General features: G+C 42.0%; 2 protein-coding genes across 3 annotated transcripts; both read left to right on the top strand.

Annotated features, from left to right (window-relative positions):
* Positions 1-9,092: 9,092 nt before the first annotated feature.
* On the top strand, positions 9,093-15,481 carry LOC133895680 (very-long-chain aldehyde decarbonylase GL1-1-like). Its single transcript, XM_062336148.1, has 11 exons — positions 9,093-9,405; positions 9,527-9,747; positions 9,863-10,095; positions 10,183-10,402; positions 10,988-11,109; positions 13,584-13,837; positions 13,964-14,071; positions 14,179-14,385; positions 14,497-14,607; positions 14,739-14,912; positions 15,004-15,481. The coding sequence occupies exons 1-11, from the start codon at positions 9,355-9,357 to the stop codon at positions 15,157-15,159; spliced, it is 1,857 nt and encodes a 618-aa protein (XP_062192132.1). The 5' UTR covers positions 9,093-9,354; the 3' UTR covers positions 15,160-15,481.
* Positions 15,482-18,034: 2,553 nt separating this feature from the next.
* LOC133894776 (uncharacterized) lies at positions 18,035-22,493 on the top strand. Of its 2 annotated transcripts, none has more exons than XM_062334936.1 (2): positions 18,035-18,516; positions 21,448-22,493. In XM_062334936.1, the coding sequence occupies exons 1-2, from the start codon at positions 18,295-18,297 to the stop codon at positions 21,481-21,483; spliced, it is 258 nt and encodes an 85-aa protein (XP_062190920.1). In that variant the 5' UTR covers positions 18,035-18,294; the 3' UTR covers positions 21,484-22,493. The 2 variants fall into 2 exon arrangements, with proteins under 2 accessions (XP_062190920.1, XP_062190921.1); XM_062334937.1 differs by lacking the exon at positions 21,448-22,493 and adding an exon at positions 19,971-20,299.
* The last annotated feature ends 440 nt before the right edge of the window (positions 22,494-22,933 follow it).

Below are 22,933 nucleotides of genomic sequence, written 5' to 3'. Positions count from 1 at the left end.
TTTAAAATTTTACAATTATATACTCATGCCGTATGTTGAAAGGGTGACAATCTACCAGTCACCCCTTATTGTCCTTTCAACAAGCAACAAGTGGTGTTAGTGGTCTCGGACTAGGCGACGAGGCTATGGTAATGACACCCACATGTTGTCCATTAGAAGGCGCCCTTCTAACAGATGACGGGTTTCCCTATAAAATAGCTTATTCAGCTTTCACATGTGTACCGAAGCCCTACCGTAATAGCCTAACCTTAGTGTTTTTTTTTTTTACAAACTTGTTAGGTTAGCACTACATTTGTTAGACATCAGATGTAGGATTTAGTGATATTAGACCTAGTTTCTTTATAAATATTTATACTGTTATTAGATCTAGGTTTTTAAGGGATGTAGAGAAAATATTAGATTTAGGTTTTTAGAGCAACGTAGAGTAACGTTAGCTGTTTGGTTTATTATGTTATGTTGTTGTAGATTTAGAGCATATAGTTGTTATAAGTCAAAATAATAGTATAGTTTTTCTGTCGATTGTGGATAAGTATGTCGGATAAGTGGCATTTCAACATTTTTTATGGAGAATGAGATATTGTTTATGGTCTGCAAGGGGTAGATTTATTAGGGTTTGACTCACTAGACAAGGGTATAGCTAGACCAATGAAAAATACTTTTGTGGCATTGTACGGTTGGTTAATGCGAAGTTTCATAATAGATTCTGAGCAACAAGAGATGACCATTAATGTTGTAGTAGACCGTGGAAATGAAGGTGTTTATTGGGATTTCTTCTAGATAACTAATACCTCAATTTGAAGGAGGTACCTAGAGCAGACAACTAAAAGAGGTTGACCACCTGTTACTTGTACAACGGAGGTATATGGAGGGAGTTGGGGCGTTACAGGCTACAGGTAATGTGAAGGAGAATGTCAAAATGGTGGTACATGAGGTGGCAGAGCTGGATGTTGGGCAATCCTTAGCCAATCTGATGGAACCAACATGTGAGTCAGACGAGGGGGAATTCATCCTTGGCTTAATTGAATAGATGGAGTAAGAGGATCGAGAGGATGAGTAAGCTCCTGAGGATAATATCTTGGATGATTAGGATAATGTTCCTATCCCTACGGAGGTAAAGGTTTTTACTGGGATGCCATCCAGATAACTGATAGCTCCTCCAAACTGAGGTATCATGTCTTCTAGATGGAACAATTATGATTTTGAGAACCTAGTGGTGAATGAAGTTTATCGTGTGTCGTGAGAGTACAATCAGAACGAGACGTGCCAAGGGCTAGGTACCATAACATCCAGACTATCAAGGATGTTGTGGTTCAATATATGACATCTCTTCAGAGGCAATACACTATTGTGAAGTCCAACATGAAGGAGTATGACATGAAGTATGTGAATAAGAGTTGCTCATGGCGGGTGCATGCCTTCAAGGGATCCTTCTCAGGTGTGTGAATGATAGTACAAAATCTCCCATGATTGCTTCGCACCATTGCTCAGAGGAACCCTAGACCTTACTTTGACACCGCGCATTATCCACCGATGAAAAAACATCGTATGTTGGTCCTGCAATGCACATTCTTTGCTTTAGGAGCATGTATTCGAGCTTTCCAGCATTGCCATCCTATCCTTTGCATCACCGGGTCATTCCTTACTGGTAAGTGCAAGGTTAGATATTCACTGCAATTGAAGTTGATGGAAACAACTAAGTACTACCAGTGGTCTTTGCCTTTATCAAGAGTGAGAATTTAGACAACTAGTATTGGTTCCTAGAGTGTGTGAGGATTTTTGTTGTGGGGGATCGGTCTGATATTTGCCTTATACATAATCAACATGCAGAGATTCTGTAGGCAATCCTCGACCTACATAATGATTCAGTTGAACACCAAGTAGGACCTATCTAGAAAGATTTAAAGAGTCGATGGTGTATAAGGCATTTGGGTGCTAACTTCTTTAGACATTTTAAGAACAAGAACTTGATGAACCTTTTGAAGAGGTTATGTAGTTAGAATTAGCAGCAGAAGTTCGATGCCCTGTGGAAATGACTAGATGAGCTGACCACGAAGCAAATAGAAGAACATGCATGGTGGCCAGTGTGGGGACAAAAGGACATCCATGTTGCTCTAGGTAGACTCCTATAGGATCCTTCAGAATTGAGTAGGATGACTGGTGTAGCGAAAATGACCCTATTAGACCATAATTGTGATTTTGGTGATTAATGACAATATAGTCAATGAGACTAACATGTTTATCAAGAATATATATTAGTAGGTCTTATGGATGCAATACATTAAGAAGCCACTGCAGTGGGGATAAAGTTTGGTTGAATTGGAGAAGTCCTAGGAAAAATGACTACACCAAAAGGTCCGACGCAGAGGAGTTATGAACGCCGGAGTGTTTTCTTGCCAGGTGTTTTTACATGCCGGATGATCTGACGATGTGGAGATATGACCCCCGGAGCATTTCTGAGTTGAAGATCAAGTATGGTACACAACGGAAGGTCTGGCGCACGGTTCTGTGCACAATGGAGTATACGCCAGAGCAATTGTTGCAGAGAGGATTGCAATAGTAGGAAAACTGAAGGACTACACGCTGAAAGGTCCGACGATTGAAGTGTGCACACTGAAGTATACAACGAAGCATTTATTGCAGAGAAGATATCAAAGTCTGGTTTGGTGTAGTTTAACACACCAAATGATCCAACGATGAAGCAAAGCAATGTCAGAGTATTTTGCACCGAGGAAGGTGCAGGATGGCTAAATTGAACACGCTAAAAGGTTTGACGATGGAGCTGGTGAACATGCTGGAACATCCGGTGTTCACATTGGTTTTGAATAGAGTTCTGATGGCTAGTTTTTGGAAGGTGTACACGATGAATATTTTGGTGAGTATAATTTGTCTACACCGGAACATTCACGTATATAAAGAATTCGAGCCATTGGGGCAACGGCTAGTCCACAGGATTAAGACTATAAATACCCCTCCACTTGGTCATTTGAAGGTGCTGAAGTCCAGAGAAGCTCATATATAGTTGAGAAGACATCTAAGCCATCAAAGTGCTAAGCATAAGATTAAAGAGTGATTAGTGCTTATAGGCCTAGAGAGAAGTGTTGTTATATGCTGCAACCTAGAGAGTGGATCAAGGAGTGATCTAATCTTGTACCGAGAGGTACCGACGTCTTGGAGTCTTGGTGACTCGTCGGTAACTCAGGCCTTGGTGGCTCAAGCTTGTTGACCCTCTGACTTGGTATGGAGCGGTGGCAAGAAGCGTGTATGGGAAAACGAAGGCCCTTGCCTTGATGGCTAAAATTTGAAAGTGAAGACGGCGTACAAGTAACCAGAAGAGAGGTTAGTAGTGAGATCTCGCCTTAGTAACTTGGTTGCTCATCATGCTTGAGGCCTTACTTTGGTATCTTGGTAGCTCAAGAGCCGTGACCGAAAGAGTCTTGGCGACCGAGAGTATATCCTTTGTGGAGCTCCAACATGGACTAGAGATGGCTTGTGTGCCACCGACACCACGGGATAAAAATCCTTTGTGCCGAGTTTGCTCTCTCTACCTTACTTACGTTTTTACATTTACATACTTGCAATATACCTTTCTAGAGTATGTTGCAAAACTTTTTAAACGGTAAAGTAGACATACTAGATAAACCTATAACTCATTTAGATATAAATTGATATAGGTTTATCTTGTGAAGCTTTTGGAGCCCTTAGTTTTTAAGTGTTATAATTCATCCCCTCTCTTAGGATGTCACCGCTCCTCACAACCGGGTCATCTATTAAGACATTTTTTGAGTGTATTAAGAATGATTTGAAGGAGAAGTGAGCTCTGATGTATGACACCAATAGGGCAAGGTATAAAATCATGACAACAAACTTAGCTGAAGTCTACAACTGGGTCATGCGCAGTGTGAGGGGACTACCACTAGTCAGAATTGCGAAAATCATTTTGCAAGAGACCTGCAAATACTTCATGGACCGATTTGCAGCATAGTCAACATCAATGAATGAAAGTCGCTTGATATATGGGTCCAAGTTGACTGAATACATGACTGATGAGATGAAGAAGGAATAGATGTAATGGGTGAAGCCTATGGGGACTATGCAACACCAATTTGAAATCCTGTGTGGGGACAAAGGCCAGAGAGGAGGGGGGGTGCAATCATAAAAGAGTTATTCAAGAGTGTGTTCTCACTAGTGAAATATGCATTTGTAGTTGCTATAAGCAAGGTTACTACACAAGCCATGCTCCCATGTTATTGTTGTTTGTGCTGAGACTGACTTGCGGTCTTGGAGGTATGTCTCCAAGTACTTCATGAAGAAATATCTCTTCGAGACGCGGAACCATGAGCTATATGTGTTCGGTATAGTGGGTTCATTCATAGCGAACCCTGGACCTAACAAAATGTATGTCCTAGATCTCGCCACCATGAAGCAGAAGAAGGGATGTCGCAAGAACACACACATTCATAATGACATGGATGAATCCGAAGCCGGACATCGTGTGAAATGGTGTAGCAAGTGTAATAAAATATTGGTGTTGTAAGATTGAGTTGTTGTAAGTTTCTGTTCCATTTAATTCTTGTTTTAGGGAGTACTTTATTTATTTACTAATTATTTACTAATATAAAAAAATTGTGATATTACATCTTACTAGGGTGACATCGATTCCTGGAGGAACCAACCCCTCGGAGTGCCACACTGGCATGAGTGTATGTTGTGCTCCTGTGGCAACCGAGCCCGGATGTCGATGTCCTTTAATGTGGAGACTTTTGGTAGGAGGTTCTTCATGTGTCCGAGATTGACCCCAATTGCATGGTGTGTTCCTCTTTCCCACTCTTCCGCACATGCCGATTCCGTATTGTGAACTACACTCATAACACCACGTTTGTCAACCACAACATTGTCGCTTCAAGTAATGGATCGACATGGTGAGGTCGTTGTTCAATGGAGGAAGCACGACATAGGCAAGAGGCATATCGTGAGAAGCAACAAGAACATCAACAGTGAGAATAGGAATGCAAGTGGCATGCTGAGGACCTTCAAGAGAGAGACGAGCAACACCACCTCTAGGAGGATATTTTAAGGAAGCATGAGGTCAAACTTAAATGGCATGAGGACTATTTTAGAGGCGTCAAGCTCTCCTGCATTGCCCGGAAGAAGAGGAGCGCGAAGCGGTACATGAGAGAAGAGGAAATATCCCCAATCCACGCAATAGGATCCATGTTCTATCCCATTATTGTAATATTTATAACCATATATCGCAAACTTTGTATTAATCGTTGATGTTTACCTTCCCGAATCAAATTATCAGCTTCTAATCTCCTCATCCGATTAATCCACTTTTAAAAATATTTGTGGAATGGATTCACAATAATTTATTTTATTTAGAAATTTCTATTTCATAATCATTCCTAATTTCATTTAAAAATAAAATAAATTCAACTATATGTCATCTTTTGGTAGGGCAACAGGTTCTTTGTTGCCCTTCCAACAGGCAACAAGAGTATAGAATTGCAAAATTTCAAAACGAACATATATATTTGTATTTTTTGGATTTAAAAATGTTAAAAACAATTCATGGTTCATCAAGAGGCTGAAACTCGTATTTTTTAGATAATGAAAAGATTATTTTTGGCCTCTGCACCATTCAACGCACACTACCTAGTTCATTATTACAATTTGTCGCGACAAGCGATCATCTTAGAAAATGCATAAAAGTAATACTCTACATGATTATTGATATTTCAAGCTCCACATAGCATGTTATCAAACCACCACCCATTCTTGGTGAAGACCTCTATAGTAACAGTCTCTAGTTGTTGGCACGCCTTGTGTATAGATGCCCTCTCTTCCTTTTTGAGAAACAAATTCTAAAGCCGAAGCCCAACACCCCTTAGCTAATTACCCATCATTATGTAAAGCTTATTGGTGTGTTTATATCTAGAGCAATTTTAACCACACGCCATATTGGTTTTGCGAAACAAACAATCAAAGAATGGGTGTTGTATATTTTTATTATGATTACAAAAGCAATATTTGATATTCTCATTCCAATTGTGTTTTGCTAGATCATCATTCGTCAGGATGACCCCTCTCTCCATATACCACATGAAGATCTTTATTTTCACTAGAAGTTTTAAATGTCACAAAAATTGCTAGGAAAGAATATTGTCTTTGTTAGCCATATGGCAATGCAAAGATCAGACAGATAATTTTTCATTCGTGTGTAGGTTCCATTTAAAGACATCTCTTCTGTGAGATGGTTGTATGCATAATAGTTTATTCACTAAGATATGCCATGCTATAAGTTATCCCATACAATAAGTCTATGGAAGGATATATGAAGCAGCATTGTGCTCATCACCTCCGCTACTGTGGTATTTTGTGACTCACAATGTTAAAAAGTGATGTGTTTTGTTTGTTAAGTGGAGACATTTGTATCTATATCTCTCTCTCCAAAATCTAGTTCGGGAGCCGTTCCGTATTTGGAGTGTACCCCATTTTAGGAATTGTTGTTTGACTGTCATTAGTCATAACTAGAAGTGAGAGTTTCCTGATTTTCCTTTCACTTGTCTGAGAGTCTTAATTCCTATGAATTTGTTTTTTAGCATCGTTTGCCAAACTTCATCCTCATTTAAAAGCTTAAATATCCATTTACTAAGGAGATATTTATTTTAGGTTGAGATCAATTATACCTAGACCTCCTTCATCTTTGGGTTAGCAAATGATGTTCCATTTTGCCAATCTATACTTATGTTTATTACCACCATACTGCCAAAAGAACCTGGATCTTAATTGGTCCAATCTCTTAAGTACCCCTCTAGTAATTTCAAAAAAGGACATCCTAAATATTGATAAACTGCTGAGGACATAGTTAATCAATACTAATATGCTTCCTGTTGACATATGTTTTCCTTTCCAATTGCTCAGGCGCTTATCAAAACATTCTACAACTTTGTTCCAATCATTGTTTGTTAATCTGTGGATGTGCATGGGGATGCCTAATATCTAAAGGGGAATGAATCAATTTCACATCTGAATAATTGTGTATACTGGTCCTCACACTCCTTTGCCTCCCCATAGCACATAATTTTGCTCTTATGAAAGTTGATCTTAAATCCAGATAGTTATTCAAAAACACATAACAAGAGTTTTATATTTCTTGCTTGCTCCATACCATGGTTCATGAAGATGATGGTGTCGTCTGTATATTGCAGGATGGACATACCATCATCAACTAGATGTGGTACAACTCCTGAAATCTGACTATCCGCTTTTGCTCTATCGATCAAAATGGCGAGCACATCCACCACTATTATAAAAATGATGGGAGATAAAAGGTTATCCTGTTGCAATCCCTTGTGGGTTTGAAGGTATGGGCCAACATCATCATCGATTTTGATCCCAACATTTCTGCCATATACGAAATGTTGTATCCATTGGCACCATTGTTCTGAGAAACCTTTAATCTTCAAAGTTTGTTGTAAGAAGGGTCACTTTACTTTGTCGTTGGCCTTCTCGAAATCAACTTTAAGAATTACACTGTTTATTTTTCACTTATGTAGTTCATGGATAGTCTCATGGAGGATTATAACACCATCCATAATTTTTCGACCAAGTATGAATGCAGCCTACGTAGGATGTACCACATTTTCAGCAACTCTACATATTCTGTTAGTGCAAACTTGGTGAATATTTTAAAGTTGACATTAAGCAGACATATAGGCCGATATTCTTGTATTGCAGAAGTGTTATCTTTCTTTGGTATTAGTGTAGTTACCCCAAAGTTGAGGCTATGTAGCGATAAGGATTCTTGGCGAAATTCATGAAAAGAGCCATGACATCTCCCTTCATTGCTTCCCAGAATGCTTGTAAAATTATGCTACGAAGTTGCCTGGCCTTGGGGCCTCGTTATGTTACATTTGGAAGATTTCATTTTTAATCGCTTTCTCATTAAAAGGTGTAGTCAAGAAATTATTTTCTTATTCACTCACTTGGGGGTATATCATCCTTGAGTGACACAACCCTAGAATTTAATGATGTGTTTTTTGAGCTCATTATCACCTATTATGGTACCCTCCTCTTGTCCCAACTTATATATTTGTTGTTTTCTATGTTTACCATTTGCTAGCAGATGAAAATATTCAGTATTGTTATTTCCTTCTAGTAGCTCTGTCACTTTGGCTCTTTCATGCATGACTATGTTATAGTGCATTAAGCTTCGCTAGAAGCAAACAAGATGATGAAGTGAAGCTTTGTTTTGGGGTAACGTACCAAGGGTTTTGTCGGCAATGCTATTTGCTTCTTAAGAAGAAGAACTTTTTTCAAATGATTAGTAATGAGAGAATCTAAATCATTAGACATTTTTCCTCATAAAATGAATCATAATAAGGACTTGAAATTGGTGGACAAGTATCTGACGTGATTAGGTGGGGACAAGATTCGAACCTGCCTATTTGAACAGCTGCATTACGAGGAACAACATATTTATCTAATTTCAGAGTATAAGAAAAATAGCTACAAATAAATAGCTCTTCCCACAACCATACAGAAATCATTTCTCTTTCTCGTACATTGTATAGTAAGAAAAAGACCGTTGGTCAAAGGATTCAGTGGTACCATTTGAGTTTCTCCTCTCTTAATAATTGTGCTAATCTCTTATTGAGATATTGTTTGAGCCCAATTTCATTTGTTGTTAAAGCTGTGTTCTCTACCTTCTTGTCTAAAATGTCAATTTTTGATATGAGGAGTGTCTTTTCTTTCTTTTTCTGGCCATTGCTATTCTTCAAACAGACCTTCATATATTGTCTTAGGGTTCGTCTTATTCTACCATCTTTGTGTTGCATTATTCTCCCACTGTTCCATTTGCTAGATATTAGCAACCATGTCATAGAATCTATCACGTGTAAACCATCCTAGTTCAAATTCGACGCATATGAAATCCATGCTCGCATATGCACCACGCGCGTTCCCACATGTACCAGTAGACAACAGCCACCCCAGCACATGTTAATCGCTCGGGAGCGTCGATCAAATGCCGGCTTCCAATCAGCTATCGCGGAGAAAATTATGTGCTTGCTCCGTCGTCCTGGGTGCAAGTAAACGCATCCTCAGCTCCCTCTCCACATGTAATCTTCCTTGTAATATCATTCCACTGGTTGTTAATTCATTGGGGTAAGTTGGAGAGCTGGGCCGTTGGTCGTACACTGCGCCTCCATCGTCTTCTCCTCCGCGCAATCATAGTCCAGTTGAATTCTGATCCTAGATATATACACCTGCATACATAGGAAGCGCCGGCCGCCGAAACCTTCTCCATAGCCAGCAGCAGCTCTTAGCTCACGATCGACCAAGAAATCAACACGCATGGGAGCCCCACTGGCGTCTTGGCCATGGGAGAACCTGGGCTCCTACAAGGCACGACAATGATACGATGGATGCATCTGTCTTTTGCTTGCATGCAGCTTGATCGCCTTCGATCCTGCTTGACTTGTTTTAGTTTCTGACGTTGTCTTTGGATGCTAATAACTTGTTGCAGTACTTGCTGTACGGGCCGCTGCTCGCCAAGGCCGTAGCCTCCAGAGCATGGGAGAGCACGAGCCCGGACCACTGGTGCTTCCTCCTCTTCCTCCTGTTCGGCCTCCGGGCGCTGACCTACAACCTCTGGTGCGGCTTCAGCAACATGCTGTTCCTCAACCGGCGGCGCCTGATCGTCCGGGACGGCGCCGACTTCGAGCAGATTGACAAGGAGCGGCACTGGTAATTAAGAGCTGTCTGCAGCCCAAGAACCTGTCATGCACACACCATCAATCGCTCAGGTTACGATGAAAGCCTTGGCCAGTTCTCTAATGGTTGGATGGGTGCATGCATGCAGGGACAACTTCCTGATCCTACAGTTCTGGATGGCGGCCATGGCCTTGTACGCCTTCCCTTCCCTGAGACACCTCCCACTCTGGGACGCAAGGGGCGTGGCCATGGCGCTCCTGTTCCATGTCGCGGTCACGGAGCCCCTCTTCTACCTCGTGCACAGGGCCTTCCACAAAGGGCAGCTCTTCGCCAGTTACCACTCGCTCCCCCACTCCGTCAAAGTCCTCCAGCCTTCCACAGGTAAGCACTGACCACTTGTACTCTTCCAGCCTGAGCTTTGCAAGCTAGCCTCTTTTCTTGGTCAAAGCACGTCTTGTGGCGATGCAGCCGGGCTCGCGACGCCTCTGGAGCACCTGGCGATGAGCGGGCTCATGGCGGTGCCCATCGCGGCCGCCTGCGCGACGGGGCTCGGCTCGTCCGGGCTGCTGTTCGGCTACACGCTGGCGTTCGACTTCCTCAGGGGCATGGGGCTCTGCAACGTGGAGGTGTTCCCCGGCCGGCTCTTCCAGGCCGTCCCGGCCGCCAGATACCTCATCGCCCCGCCAACGTGAGCACTCGGAATTGTCAAAACTCAGATAATTCTCAATCATATTAGTAGCTTTCCAGGGCGACACAAAACTCAAATCGCACAGGAATGGTGCGTGGCCGTGGCAGATGTTGACTTGCTGTGGGGTACTCTTGTGCCCTCATGTCTGATTAATGCCATGAATTGAACAGATTATTTGGATTAGAATTCTTTAGGTGAAATAATTTTCGGAATCTGTTAACACTGATCACGGATAAAGTGGGTAGTAGGTATTTGAGTCTTTCCGACAGTTCAGCGTGTCAGTACTTAGCCCTGTAGCATATTGCTAGCTCTTGGCTACACGCCAGTCTTATCAGATAGGGATCCCTATCAGATATGGTGTTGTTGGAATACTATGATACTATAAATAGGAGCAACAAAGTGCAGCGTGCTTCTCTGCATATGTTTCAGATGTAGAAGTCATATATACAGCTTCTGCTTATTTATAGTACTAATTATATTTATTATTCGAGGATTACTGTTTTTTAAATCCACATAAGCACGTATATTTCTTTCAGATGTTAAATTGCCAGAGATTTTTTTATCTGTTTTTGTTGCTTGGTACAGATATCATAGTATTCACCACACGGACAAGGACAGTAACTTCTGTCTGTTTATGCCACTGTTTGATCTGCTCGGAGGCACACTGAATGACAAGTCCTGGGAGCTGCAGAAGAAAAATAGTGCAGGTAAGATGCGAGCATTTCTATTATCCAATTGATAACCTATGAAAAATCACATTCCTTGACCGTTTAAATGGTCCTTATTCTTCTGTCAATTTACAAATGGCGAGATCTAGTGAAAATGTTAGAGGTTTCAGTGTTACAGCAATTTTTTTTAGCATAACGGTGATAATCAAATAAATACCTTCGCCCGTTGTCACGGCTAGTAGTCGCGGCTAAGAAAGCGAAAGGCAAAGCATGAGTTATGCAATGTCATAGTTGCGTGAAGCGTCCACCCACAAATCAATGTCTGATTTATCGTACGTATATATTCTGAAGTAATTCCTTAAAAGAAAATATTCTGAAGGAATAATGTATCCTGCCTCAGAATAGCACAATCTAGTGCAAAATGGCAGTATGGTTCTATTTGATAAAAAAAAGCCTTAGTACTTATCATCCTATCATGTCTCAGTATTTAATTCTTAGCAGCACAAAGCTGAAATTAAGTGCTCACCGTAGATTAGCCAACATGATATACGCTGTCCTGGGAGACAACGGTTTATTATTTGTCTGGGAGGCAAATACTTAGCAATTGAGAAACTGACTTGTCAACCATTGCCCATAATACTTGCTTTAATCAGCAGTTGGCTCTTCTTGCTTGCCTCATGTACCTTGCATCTTTTCTCTTAATGGGAGTAAAGCAGTTTAGTTGGGAATGAAACATCGATTTCAAAAGGCACACCATGACTGTTTATTGTGAGGATCAATGAGTGGCGTCCACTGATCAGATTGAGTCTAACTTCTAGCACAAGTACTTTGTGTTATCATTTCAGACTTTTCAGAGAGATCGAGTTTCCTTTCTTGACTGATCAAACTAGCTTATTCTTCCGGTGATGAATTTCCTGTGGAGGAGCAGCACATTTGTGTAACACGTAGGCACGCTTAACTAACAGAGATAAGCAGCCTTTGATTCAGTATTCCTGATAGAAAAATTAATTGCAACTAAAAGCAGAAGGTTTGGACTTTAGGGTAGCAGATAATATACCATAAGATAAGCATGAAATGAACCAAATATAAATAACTGAACTTAATTAATTCCAATCTCGAGTATTATATTTCCTTCAAAACAGTTCTAGTCACAAATACAGTTCAGACTAGGCAACCTCCCTCTAGTATTATGAGTAACAAATCATTTGGTTCTGGACAGCTGAAAGAATATACAGTAATCAATTCTGGCCATCATCTTTTGATTATAACATTGTACTTCATGAAGTTGACCGTATATCCTGCAACGTCACAAGAACGGGCGTTATTTCCATCACAAGAACTGTCCTTAACTTTGATATAAAATGAAATATTTACACTACTATTTATTCTTCGGTCACTATCCCCTTGTGTAATCCTACTCTGCAAGTCTTTCCCAGTTTATTTAAAATCTTTTTTGGTACGACAATGTAAGTTTGATCATTGATGTTGCCATTAGTCTTCTGAAAACTTCAATGAAATTTCTAGATCGCAGGAACAGTTGAATTTCAATGAATCTCTCATAGTTTAGGATAATTCAGACATGCAATTAAGTTTCTTGGAGCATAAGGTACGACTAATCTGCGCAGGATCGGAGTGAGTCTTCTATATGTTTCTGTTCCTCCTTTTTTGAAAGAAACCATAGAACTCGGTTGACTTGCAACTAATGAACACCACATTTTTTTTGGAACCATGAGCAGGAGCACTGCTCGTTCATTTTAGTAGGAGGAAGAAACCAAGTATTACAACAGATGCGATTACATAGGAAACTGAAAAGGCGCCTCTAAGTTTAACAATAGCATTAAATTAGAGCTAACTAAGGTAACTCAGGCTGCCCACAAGCTAATCGCCTGAAGGCGATCTCGTCCTTGATTAGTCTGAAGGCGACCTCGTCCTTGATTAGCCTGAAGACCTGCAGTGGCAGCAGTGTCTTGTTCTCAAGACCCTCCGGTTCCACTCTTTCCAAATGTTCCATACCGTATACATGATGAGAGCTTCCGCGTTGCGCTTCTGCTTCGCTGGAAGGAGGCGTAGGGATCTGTTCCACCATTCCTGAATGGTTGAACACCACATTTCTGGACATCATTATTCTGGTCTTTCTGATTTCTGTTGCAACACGTAGTAGTATTTAGGGCCTAGAGGCTAGATCAGATGAAACTATGGAAGTTGGGCATAGTAGTGGTACTAGTACTCTACTGCGGCGGCACCAGTTAACTCATGCATGCAATGATCCAAGTATGCAACTACGGCAGTTTATTTCAGGCTTTGAGAACAGAATCATCGAACCATATTACTTACAAGAAAAAAAAGAATAATTTATCCTTGAAATGCAAACTTAGTGATGGCAAGTGATTTACTGCAAAGATGTTTGCAACAGTTTTGCGGCCCTTTTTTCCCATTCATAATTGATTACACAACCGTGTGATGAGAATGCTGGCTTGCGTCGTTAATAGCGTTTCTTTGTTGCGCCCGCGCAGGGGCCGACGAGATCCCCGGCTTCGTGTTCATGGTCCACGTCGTCGACTTGATGTCGTCCGCACACAACAACGTGCGGAGCAGGAGCCATGCCTCGCGGCCGTACTCCGCCACGCCGGCGACCGTGCTGCTTTGGCCCGTCGCGTTCGTGTTCATGGCAATGCTCTGGGCTTGGTCCAAGACCTTCCTCTACTCCTTCTACAGGCTCCGGGGCCAGCTGCTCCAGACCTGGATCGTCCCCAGATACGGCTTCCAAGTATGTCACGTCACAGTTTTTTTAATCTTTGTTAATGTTCCGTTAAGTTGTTCTTGCTGGGTCATCAGATTCTGACAGTTTCTTCCTGCTTGTTTATGTTGCGCTGTTTCTCTTTGCCTCTTGCAGTACTTTTTACCGTTTGCAAAAGATGGCATCAACAGGCAGATCGAGACGGCGATCCTGAGGGCCAACAAGATGGGCGTCAAAGTGATCAGCCTCGCAGCACTGAACAAGGTCTGCACAGTCACCTCGCTCGCTTTCAGGAACATGCCGGTTAATCTTCGCTCTAAAATGTTGAGGCGCATGTGTTTTGGCCAATTTATTATCGCGCGTGCGTGCAGAACGAGTCGCTCAACGGCGGGGGCGCCCTGTTCGTGAGGAGGCACCCGGACCTGAGGGTGCGCGTCGTCCACGGCAACACGCTCACGGCGGCGGTGATCCTGCGGGAGATCCCCGAGGGCGTGGCGGAGGTGTTCCTGACGGGCGCCACGTCCAAGCTCGGCCGCGCCATCGCGCTCTACCTCTGCAGGAAGAGAGTTCGCGTCATGGTACGCAGCAGTCGGCAGCAAGCGAAATCCTTTCGTGAGAACACCGTTCCATGCTTGCTGGCCGCGCGCACGGTGACTGACCAATCGGAGCAATTTCGTTGGTGGATGCAGATGCTGACGGCGTCGGAGGAGAGGTTTCGTAAGGTCCAGGAGGAGGCGCCCCCCGAGGCCCAGCAGTTCCTGGTCCGGGTCACCGAATACCAGTCTGCACAGCACTGTAAGGTACATCAAGTTCCAAACACTGCAACAGAAGTTTCTTGGCCCGATGAGCTCGGCCATTGGAATTTGGGCCGGCCTGGTAGGCCGACATACTGATGCCTCTTGAGTCTTGACTGCGGAACGCGCACGTGCAGACGTGGATCGTGGGGAAGTGGCTGTCCCCGCTGGAGCAGCTGCGGGCGCCGGCGGGCACGCACTTCCACCAGTTCGTGGTGCCGCCCATCACCCGCTTCCGCCGGGACTGCACCTACGGCAAGCTCGCTGCCATGCGCCTGCCCGCCGACGTGCAGGGCCTCGGCACGTGCGAGGTAAACCGATCGACTTGGCCGGCTTCAATTCCTCATGTAATGATCGCCGTGCTCGGTCTGTGCACGTCCTGACCAAGTTTTGCCTTGCCAGTACACCATGGATCGCGGCGTGGTGCACGCCTGCCACGCGGGCGGCGTGGTGCACTTTCTGGAGGGGTACGAGAACCACGAGGTCGGCGCCATAGACGTCGACCGCATCGACGTCGTCTGGGAGGCCGCGCTGCGCCACGGCCTGCGCCCCGCCTGATCGACGCAACTCCCGCCGGCCGGCGCCGTCCCGCGTCCCCAGCATGCATGGCTTTGTCGTTAATTTGTCTAGTCAAATGCCGGTGCGTTGGTACAGATAAAATATATTTACTATTCCACTACGTCAAAGCGTGGGGCTAGACTAAGCTTTACGATAGCCCCGTGATGTTTGTTCTGCGTAACTTACTATTCCACTACGCCATGGTGTTTGCTCACGCGTAGTAAATAAATCATATCATAGTAATTACTTCTATTGCTATGATTTTTCTTAATATTAAGTTAACATGTATCATAGCTACAGTTATTCCCTATGTCGTAATACCAATCATCAGCTTAGAAGCCACGAATTTACGTTATCATGGTGCCCTTTTATATAGAGTAAGGTCTTTTATAGGCTACTTTATGTTAAAGATGTGGTTGATATATATATATAATAGGCTATTCTATAGCCTGGCGTGTCCCTGTTCTCGCATGGTGCGCACGATCATGGTTTCTTTCGTGAGCCGAGCCGAGCGGAACTGTAGGCAAGACGTGCTGTTCGCTTCGGCTAGACCGGCAGAAATCATGTAACCGCGTACCACGTTTAGTCTGATTATCACACACTACCAATATAAACTAGTTTAGACCATATGAAAGTCATCTGATATTTTGCTTACCACAAAATGTACATCATTTTACCGTAACAATTGAAGTAATTACGATATTTAAAATGCAGCCAATATAACAATAAAAGCTAACATCAATTACGATAATGGAGTATGGTAATTACTACTTTTTTTAGTGGTTGTATTCGTTTTAGATGTATAGGATACTGCAGGAATGAATTGGAAATTGAGTTACTACAATTGACATATTGATTGATAATAAAATGATATATCACTGACGACAAAATGTTGTAGTGGTTTGGATGAAGAGTGAAGTTAGAGGGAATATATGTACAAGAACGTCATGTAGTGTTTACTATATTTATGGGAACATGGGCTCAATTTGGGGGGCACTCATCTGGTTCCATCGATATGGATGATGACGACTAAGAGAGTCGAGCCGTGTCGGGATGAAAACGAGTCGATACGAGCACTTGGACTGGGTCAGAACGAGATTGGTCAGTCGGGTGCGCTAGCTTTAGACCCGGCTATAGAATTGGTTATCCTATAGCCGGCTATAGATAAATACACACACACATATATATATATATATATATATATATATATATATATATATTTCTTGGTGTGAAATATTTGCAGGAGAAGACGATTGTCAAATCCTGATATTGCTTCAAGATGTAGCTAGGAAACAGCTAAAGCCCTTCGGGGCATTAACACATTAGTGATGGGTGAAAATATCACGTGTCACTAAAGATATCATCAGTTATGGATTGTAAACTCACACGTCACTGATGACTCGCTCATTAGTGACGGGTGCATTTATCACCCGTCATTAATGACAGAGTCACAGTGACAGGTGCATTTACCATCAGTCACTAATGAGCGAGTCTCAGTGACGAGGTGCAATTGCTACCCATCACTAGAACTCGATCATTAGTGACGGGTGAAAAATTTACCTATTAGTGACGAGTAACAAGCTTACTCAGGCCATAGGAGATACACCTTAGTGACAGGTCTCAACTGTGACCCTTCACTTATGACCATCGTTAGTGATGCGTGACGTGTACATGACTCATAACTAATGATGATTATCACCCGTCACTAATATGTTGTTTTGACGTAGTGTCAAACAAACTCCAAATAAACTCAAAACCATTTCATATCTTATAAAACAACTCCACAACCAAATCTTTTATCTCTTAAAACAAAGTATCATGACAAAGTCACATCCATTGTTGTCACACCCGATTTATAAGATCAAATAAAATACAAACTACATGTATACCACATCATACATGTAGTGATATTATCAGTGATAAATAATACTATATCGAATAAAAATAAATTTATTAAAATAAATACTAAAGTTTTAAAACAGCAGTGAAAGAACAAGAGTAAACTCCAACAAAAACCTCAAGACACACCATAGGCAATCGAACACCCTGAACATGCGCCCTGGGCGTCGCTCTCGTGCATGGGTGCTTAGGGAGCTGATGGGCAAGGACTCCTTGCAGTAATCGGTTAACTTGGATGTGAGGTAAGTAGTACCTGATGGACATGTTCTATGCAGCTGAGTCATTTTTGTCTTCTAAAACCGACTTGCTTCGGTTACGATTGTATAATAGCTATGTGTATCTGCTTGGTGCAGAGGACGAAAGATATTTCATTTTGGAATAAAGCTTTTTCATCTAAAAGGAAGTCATTTTCGGATGCCTTTTCTAGTGACATTTTAAGGTTTAGAGTTTATATGTGTTGCTCATTGTTTGATCAAAATTGCAGTCGTAGGGATATTCATTGACTGTAAAAAACTTATAAAATTTAAATTATAAAATACATGACCACTATCAAGGGTGGATCGTAGAGTTTTTTGGATGGTTACTTTAAAATTTAACGATCTGTTCGACAAAGTTTATAGACTAAGTTCTTAAAGTAAAATCAGTAAAAACTCTATCAAATAGTAGTTTGTAATTTTTAATTCTTTGAATGATTTTGTGAGAGTAATTATCTTAAATGAACAAAATGTTGGGAGTGAAAAAAAATCAGTTTTCTGATTCACTTTCTCATAAAATCATTTTTCTGTAAAATTTATAAAAAAATTATTAAAAAATTACTTTGGATCACAGAATCACTCAAATACCAGAATCAGAGGTAATTTGGATCGAACGGTCTACCAAACAGCCCTAAATTCTATTGCGAGATGTGAATGTTCAGCCCAAGCATGCAGAGAAAGGCCCACAAAAGCCCAAGCTACCAACCCCGACCGTTGGGCTCGCTGACTCTACCGCTTCCTGCCCCTCTCCGTTCCACCGTTCTTCCTCCCGAAGCCGCCGGCCGCCACGCGTGACGCGTCGCGACGGAGCCGCAGGCGGCATCCGGAACGCGCCACGTAGGCCTTCTCCCCCTCCAACTCCTCCACTTCTAGACGCTCTTTCGCCGACCCGATCGATCAGCCGAAGCACCAAACCCCCAGATAACCTCGAGGAGAAGAAAGGGAACCCCTCAAGCCCTACCCCTGAAGCCGGAGCGACCCGATGGAGAAGAAGGATCTGCTCGGCGTCCGGAAGAAGCTGCCACCGGCGAAGCGGCCGCGGCGCAAGATGGTGACGCCCGCGCCGGCCGTCGGCGGGGCCCTTGTGAAGGCGATCGTGGACTACCTCGCGTCCGATTCCTACATGTACGCGCCGCTCCTCCCCCTCCGCCACCGCCGCAGCCCAAGACAGCGCCCTCCGCGGCGGCTCCGTCCACTCCTCCTGGTACGTTACCCCTTAATTGCCCCCTGTGCTCACTTAATTTTGTCCCGCGTGTAATGACTGCCGTTCAAATTACCCGATGTGCGTGTGGTGTGGTGCTTGGTTAGTGATCCAGGATTTAGCTTCCAGTTATAGTAGCATGTGGCGACTGAAAGGTCTTCTGCGCTTAGTTCCACGAATTCTCGGTGTGCTGCATTAGTTCCACGAATCCGCACAGAACGTGTTAGTGCCTAGTCCAGTAATGTGTATTCCAATAGGGGACTGAATAGAGAGAGAGAGAGAGAGAGAGGGAGGGAGGGAGAGAGAGAGAGAGAGAGAGAGAGAGAGAGAGAGAGAGAGAGAGAGCGAGGGAGGGAGGGAGGGAGGGAGGGAGAGAGAGTAATGTGTATTCCAATAGGGGACTGAAATTAAGGAGGACAAACAGAAAAGAGCAAAATGAAATTATGGTGTGTTTAGTTTGTGGAACCAACTCATCCTAGATTGGATTGGTCCTATCATGAGTTCATCCCATGATTTTGGTGGTACGACACCATTTCTTATTTTGTACTAGTCTTGTGCTTGTGTGAAACGAGGTGGCGATGAACTAACCCATTCCATTCTTCAAACTAATCAAGTGGGTTAGGTTCTGAGTTAGATCGGATAGTCCATCCATTTCTGAAACAAAACATTTCATTAACAGACAGAATTTAAGGCATTTATTCCAAGAGTTTATAGTGTGTGAAGTCATTCACAAGCTCTTTGGAGCATCACTACGGCTTGCATGCTGCAATTCTGTGGGAGTGCTTCAACAGAGTTACAGAGGTAGAGTTGCAAAGACGAACCAATTGGCCATGATTAAAGAAGAATTGTGAACTATCAAAGTTTCCATTGATGTACTGAACTCTTCCTCATTTCCTCTAATCTGTGCTGATTGACATCCCCTTATAAGAAAATTGAAGTTACCAATGATGATACACCTCATTTTGTACACCATAACACACACTGACACACTGCCATGTAGTGATGGGACGGGTCTTACACAACAAAATTACTAATGAGGATACCAACAAGGACATGCCTCATTTTGTACACCCAACACACGTTGACACAATGCCAATGGTGCATTGTGATGGAACAGGTCTTATAGAACCATGATAAAGTCTTATGAGTACCTCTTGGTACCGAAATAATATTTCATAAGACCACATGTTTTATGGTCATAGTTGCAGAAAATCACATGTTTCTTGGCTATTTTCAATTAAGTCCACAGTTTTTCATCATTGTATAATGTTTAGTGGTGCAGCACAATTTTATGCAATATCCCGGGCCTTGAATAATCTCAAGGCGTTTTCTATTTATTTGAAACTGTAGCTTATCGGAGTATGTCTTTAGAAAATACTAAATTACAGATCCATTTCAAGTCTCCTTAGTCATGTAAGGTGTTCACATTACTATTTGTTGCCATGTAAATTTTGCAGAGAAAGAAGTAATATTGGTGCAAAAATACAGAGGCTCTTGGCGAGCTACCTTCATGGCCTGCTAGAAGCATTTGTAAACATGTTGTTGGAGTTGTGTCCCTTTAGCATAAAGTTTTAGCTCTACCACTGTTGTTTCTGCACTCTGTTATGTTAATGTATAGATGCTGTTGCTTAACAATCCTCCTTTCTTCCGGAGCTCTCCTGTGAGGGCACACCATGCTGATGTGGGTAGCATAGTTAAGTAGCTTTAGCTTATTGCGTATGCTTACTTATGCAGCCAGAATTCTCACACTATTCAGTATATACTGCCTATTCTGCATTTTGTCACTCTTCCATAGTATTTTCTTTCTCTCCTTTTCTGTACTCACTAATATGCTGTTGGATGAATTGTGATGTTGCCATGATTTTTACAATATTTGGGTTGTTGCATTCAGTGTCTATTATTATTATGTCCATAAGTCATATTATACTTGAATTGCCGTTCTTTTTTCTAAAAGTAAATAAACAGACATAGAGAATGTTCAGAACAGCCGTAGGAGCATTTTGGTAAACATGAATGTAAGTATGTAACTGTCCCTGTGGACCAAGAGTCTGGTGTAAAAGTGTCATGTTCTTGTTTTACTCCACTTCCTTGCTCTATGCTCTTATTTTGTCTTTCTGAGAAGCATTGGCTGTAGCGTTTCCAGTAACTTTCTCTGTAATGATCTTGAAACACCTTTCTAGTGGTTGTTGGTAGCATAGATTAGAAAAGCACGACATTCTGGTTCATGGGCTACTTTCATCATTGCTCTTCGATGTAACTTTTGTTTGGGTCTAATAAGGTTAAGTCACACAGAATGATGAGCTAGTGGGGGCAAGGGCAAGCATGGACAACCATGAGACCTCATCTGATTTAAACATGGTTGAATATGACCACTTCTTGTGTCGGACCTTATCAGAGAAGTACATTTCCATGGCCACGCGAGATTTTGTGGTGCTAAGTGTGAGGATAAATGAGATATAATAAGTGGTCCGGAACAGCATGAGAATTCATATGGAAGATGGACTATCCGAATTAGTTGGAACAGAAGAACAGGACTAGCCACATGCGTGCACATGGCTTAGAGCCCCCACATCTGTATGGACTTCCAACTGGATTTGGATATGCATGTACCTGCTAACAAATTTGGATTTATTTGTGTAAAATCTGATCGAAAGGTTGTCTGTACACTGATAAGGAAATGAGTCTTCGCAGGTGAGGAAGTAGTTCCTGTGCCTGCAATTCAAATTTTGAGCGATTTTATTGGTTCTGGTTTTGGTTATACTAGAGATAGAGATTTCAAGTTGTTTTGAGTCCTTTTCTGTTAACCTTTGCTATGAAGTGTTTTGAGTCCCTTTTTGTGAAGTGGCACCCACATCAGAAGTTCAGTGAGACAATCAATGTAGATGTTTGAACTAATTGCGCCGAAATAAGGCTATTAGTTTTTCTTATTTGCAGGACAGGGAGAAGCTACCGGCTGGTCTAACTGCTTGAGACTCGAGAGTAGTCTCCTGATGGTTGTGTACTTTTGCTTTCTTCCGGTGAAGCATCCATTTCTTGCATTGTTACCTTGAACACGCCGTAGACAGCCTGCCTTTTTGTGGTTGTGATCAAGGATGCTGACCATGTGGGGCAAAGTGCTGATACTTGATATGTTGATGGTTCCAGGTGCGTTCTACTTGCCCGCAGTTAGTTGAACGTTAAATGCATGCCTTAATTAAGCATCAGAATGTTTGATGAAAACCTGTAGAGGCTTTACGTGACAATTATTGAACGGCAATTTTCTGGTAGATTCTGTGTCTAAAACTTGTATTATGAAGTTGCTTTTGGGGACGCAATCCCTGCTCTGCTACATGTGAAGAGAGATGCACTTAAGACCCACATCATCAGTAGGCTATAAAATAAGTTCTTTCGTTGCCTCTTTTTTTGGTCTCCAAGAGAAATGAAACATGAAGAATCATACAAATCATCTTCTATTTTTCTTTTTTCTTTTCTATCTCCTGAGGGGTATTCTTAACATCTTATCGAGGCATATGCATCATGAGTCAAATCTCGTTGATTTCCGATTGCTTTGAGAGGACATCATTTGTCTTAGGTTCTTAAAAGTCCTACTTAAAAAACATTAGGCAGACCCTATGGCGACTTGTGTTCATGCCATCTCCAGGTTTTGCAACTTTATTTGTATTAATACCTCCACTATTTTTGCATCATGTAAACTCTTAACGGGAATGATGTGATAATTGACTTGGTGAAGTCTGCTCATGCTAACCAAGGCGACCTCAAGTTAACTTTGTACTCATGCTAAACAAGAATTTTGGGTTTTCTTGGAAGAATTAGTTCTTGTTGTTTAGCCTTGTTTATCCTAGGGTTGGCTTTAAAAAAAATTGGTGATGGAGCCGTGACTGTTATTGCTTTCTGCGTTGTGCTATTCTGGTGGGTGCTCTAGATAATGCTCAGCTGCTTCCAAATCTATGAGTTAAGCGCCGCTGCTACTCGTTATTTGACTATGTGTGTTAATGTGAGCATGTGCATGTTATGAATAGCACTTATATTGAAGAGTAAATTTTATGAAACTATAACTATCTGTATCTAACTATTACTAAATTATAACTTAATGAGTTCCAAAAAACTACAAGTACTTGTGTCCCAAGTAACACATAATTATTTTTTTTGCGCAAAATAGTAGTAGTTTCTTGCAAAAAAGATATAGTTTTGTGTTACTAGGGGTATAAGTATTTATAGTTTTGTGAAATCTATTTCAAAAGTTATAGTTTTGTGATAGTTATGTGTAAATAATTGTAGTTTGTTAAATTTACTCTATATTGAATAATAGCCCAATGACAACAATATGTAGAGTACATGAGCGCGATTAGGAGAAGGAAAATGGCTCTCTAATGAATACGTAAAGATTCTATATTTTTAAATACATAAAGGTTTGTATATT

Source organism: Phragmites australis, chromosome 16 (assembly GCF_958298935.1).
Source record: "Phragmites australis chromosome 16, lpPhrAust1.1, whole genome shotgun sequence".
NCBI lineage: Eukaryota > Viridiplantae > Streptophyta > Magnoliopsida > Poales > Poaceae > Phragmites > Phragmites australis.
This window is presented reverse-complemented; position numbering and strand designations above follow the sequence as displayed.

Excerpts from the sequence above, each read along its gene's own strand:
- LOC133895680 (XM_062336148.1), top strand. The coding sequence starts at position 9,355 with ATGGGAGCCCCACTGGCGTCTTGGCCATGGGAGAACCTGGGCTCCTAC. Across the intron at positions 9,406-9,526 it reads AGAACCTGGGCTCCTACAAG|TACTTGCTGTACGGGCCGCT; the intron begins GCACGACAATGA and ends AACTTGTTGCAG. Across the intron at positions 10,403-10,987 it reads TACCTCATCGCCCCGCCAAC|ATATCATAGTATTCACCACA; the intron begins GTGAGCACTCGG and ends TGCTTGGTACAG.
- LOC133894776 (XM_062334936.1), top strand. The coding sequence starts at position 18,295 with ATGGAGAAGAAGGATCTGCTCGGCGTCCGGAAGAAGCTGCCACCGGCG. Across the intron at positions 18,517-21,447 it reads GGCTCCGTCCACTCCTCCTG|GACAGGGAGAAGCTACCGGC; the intron begins GTACGTTACCCC and ends TCTTATTTGCAG.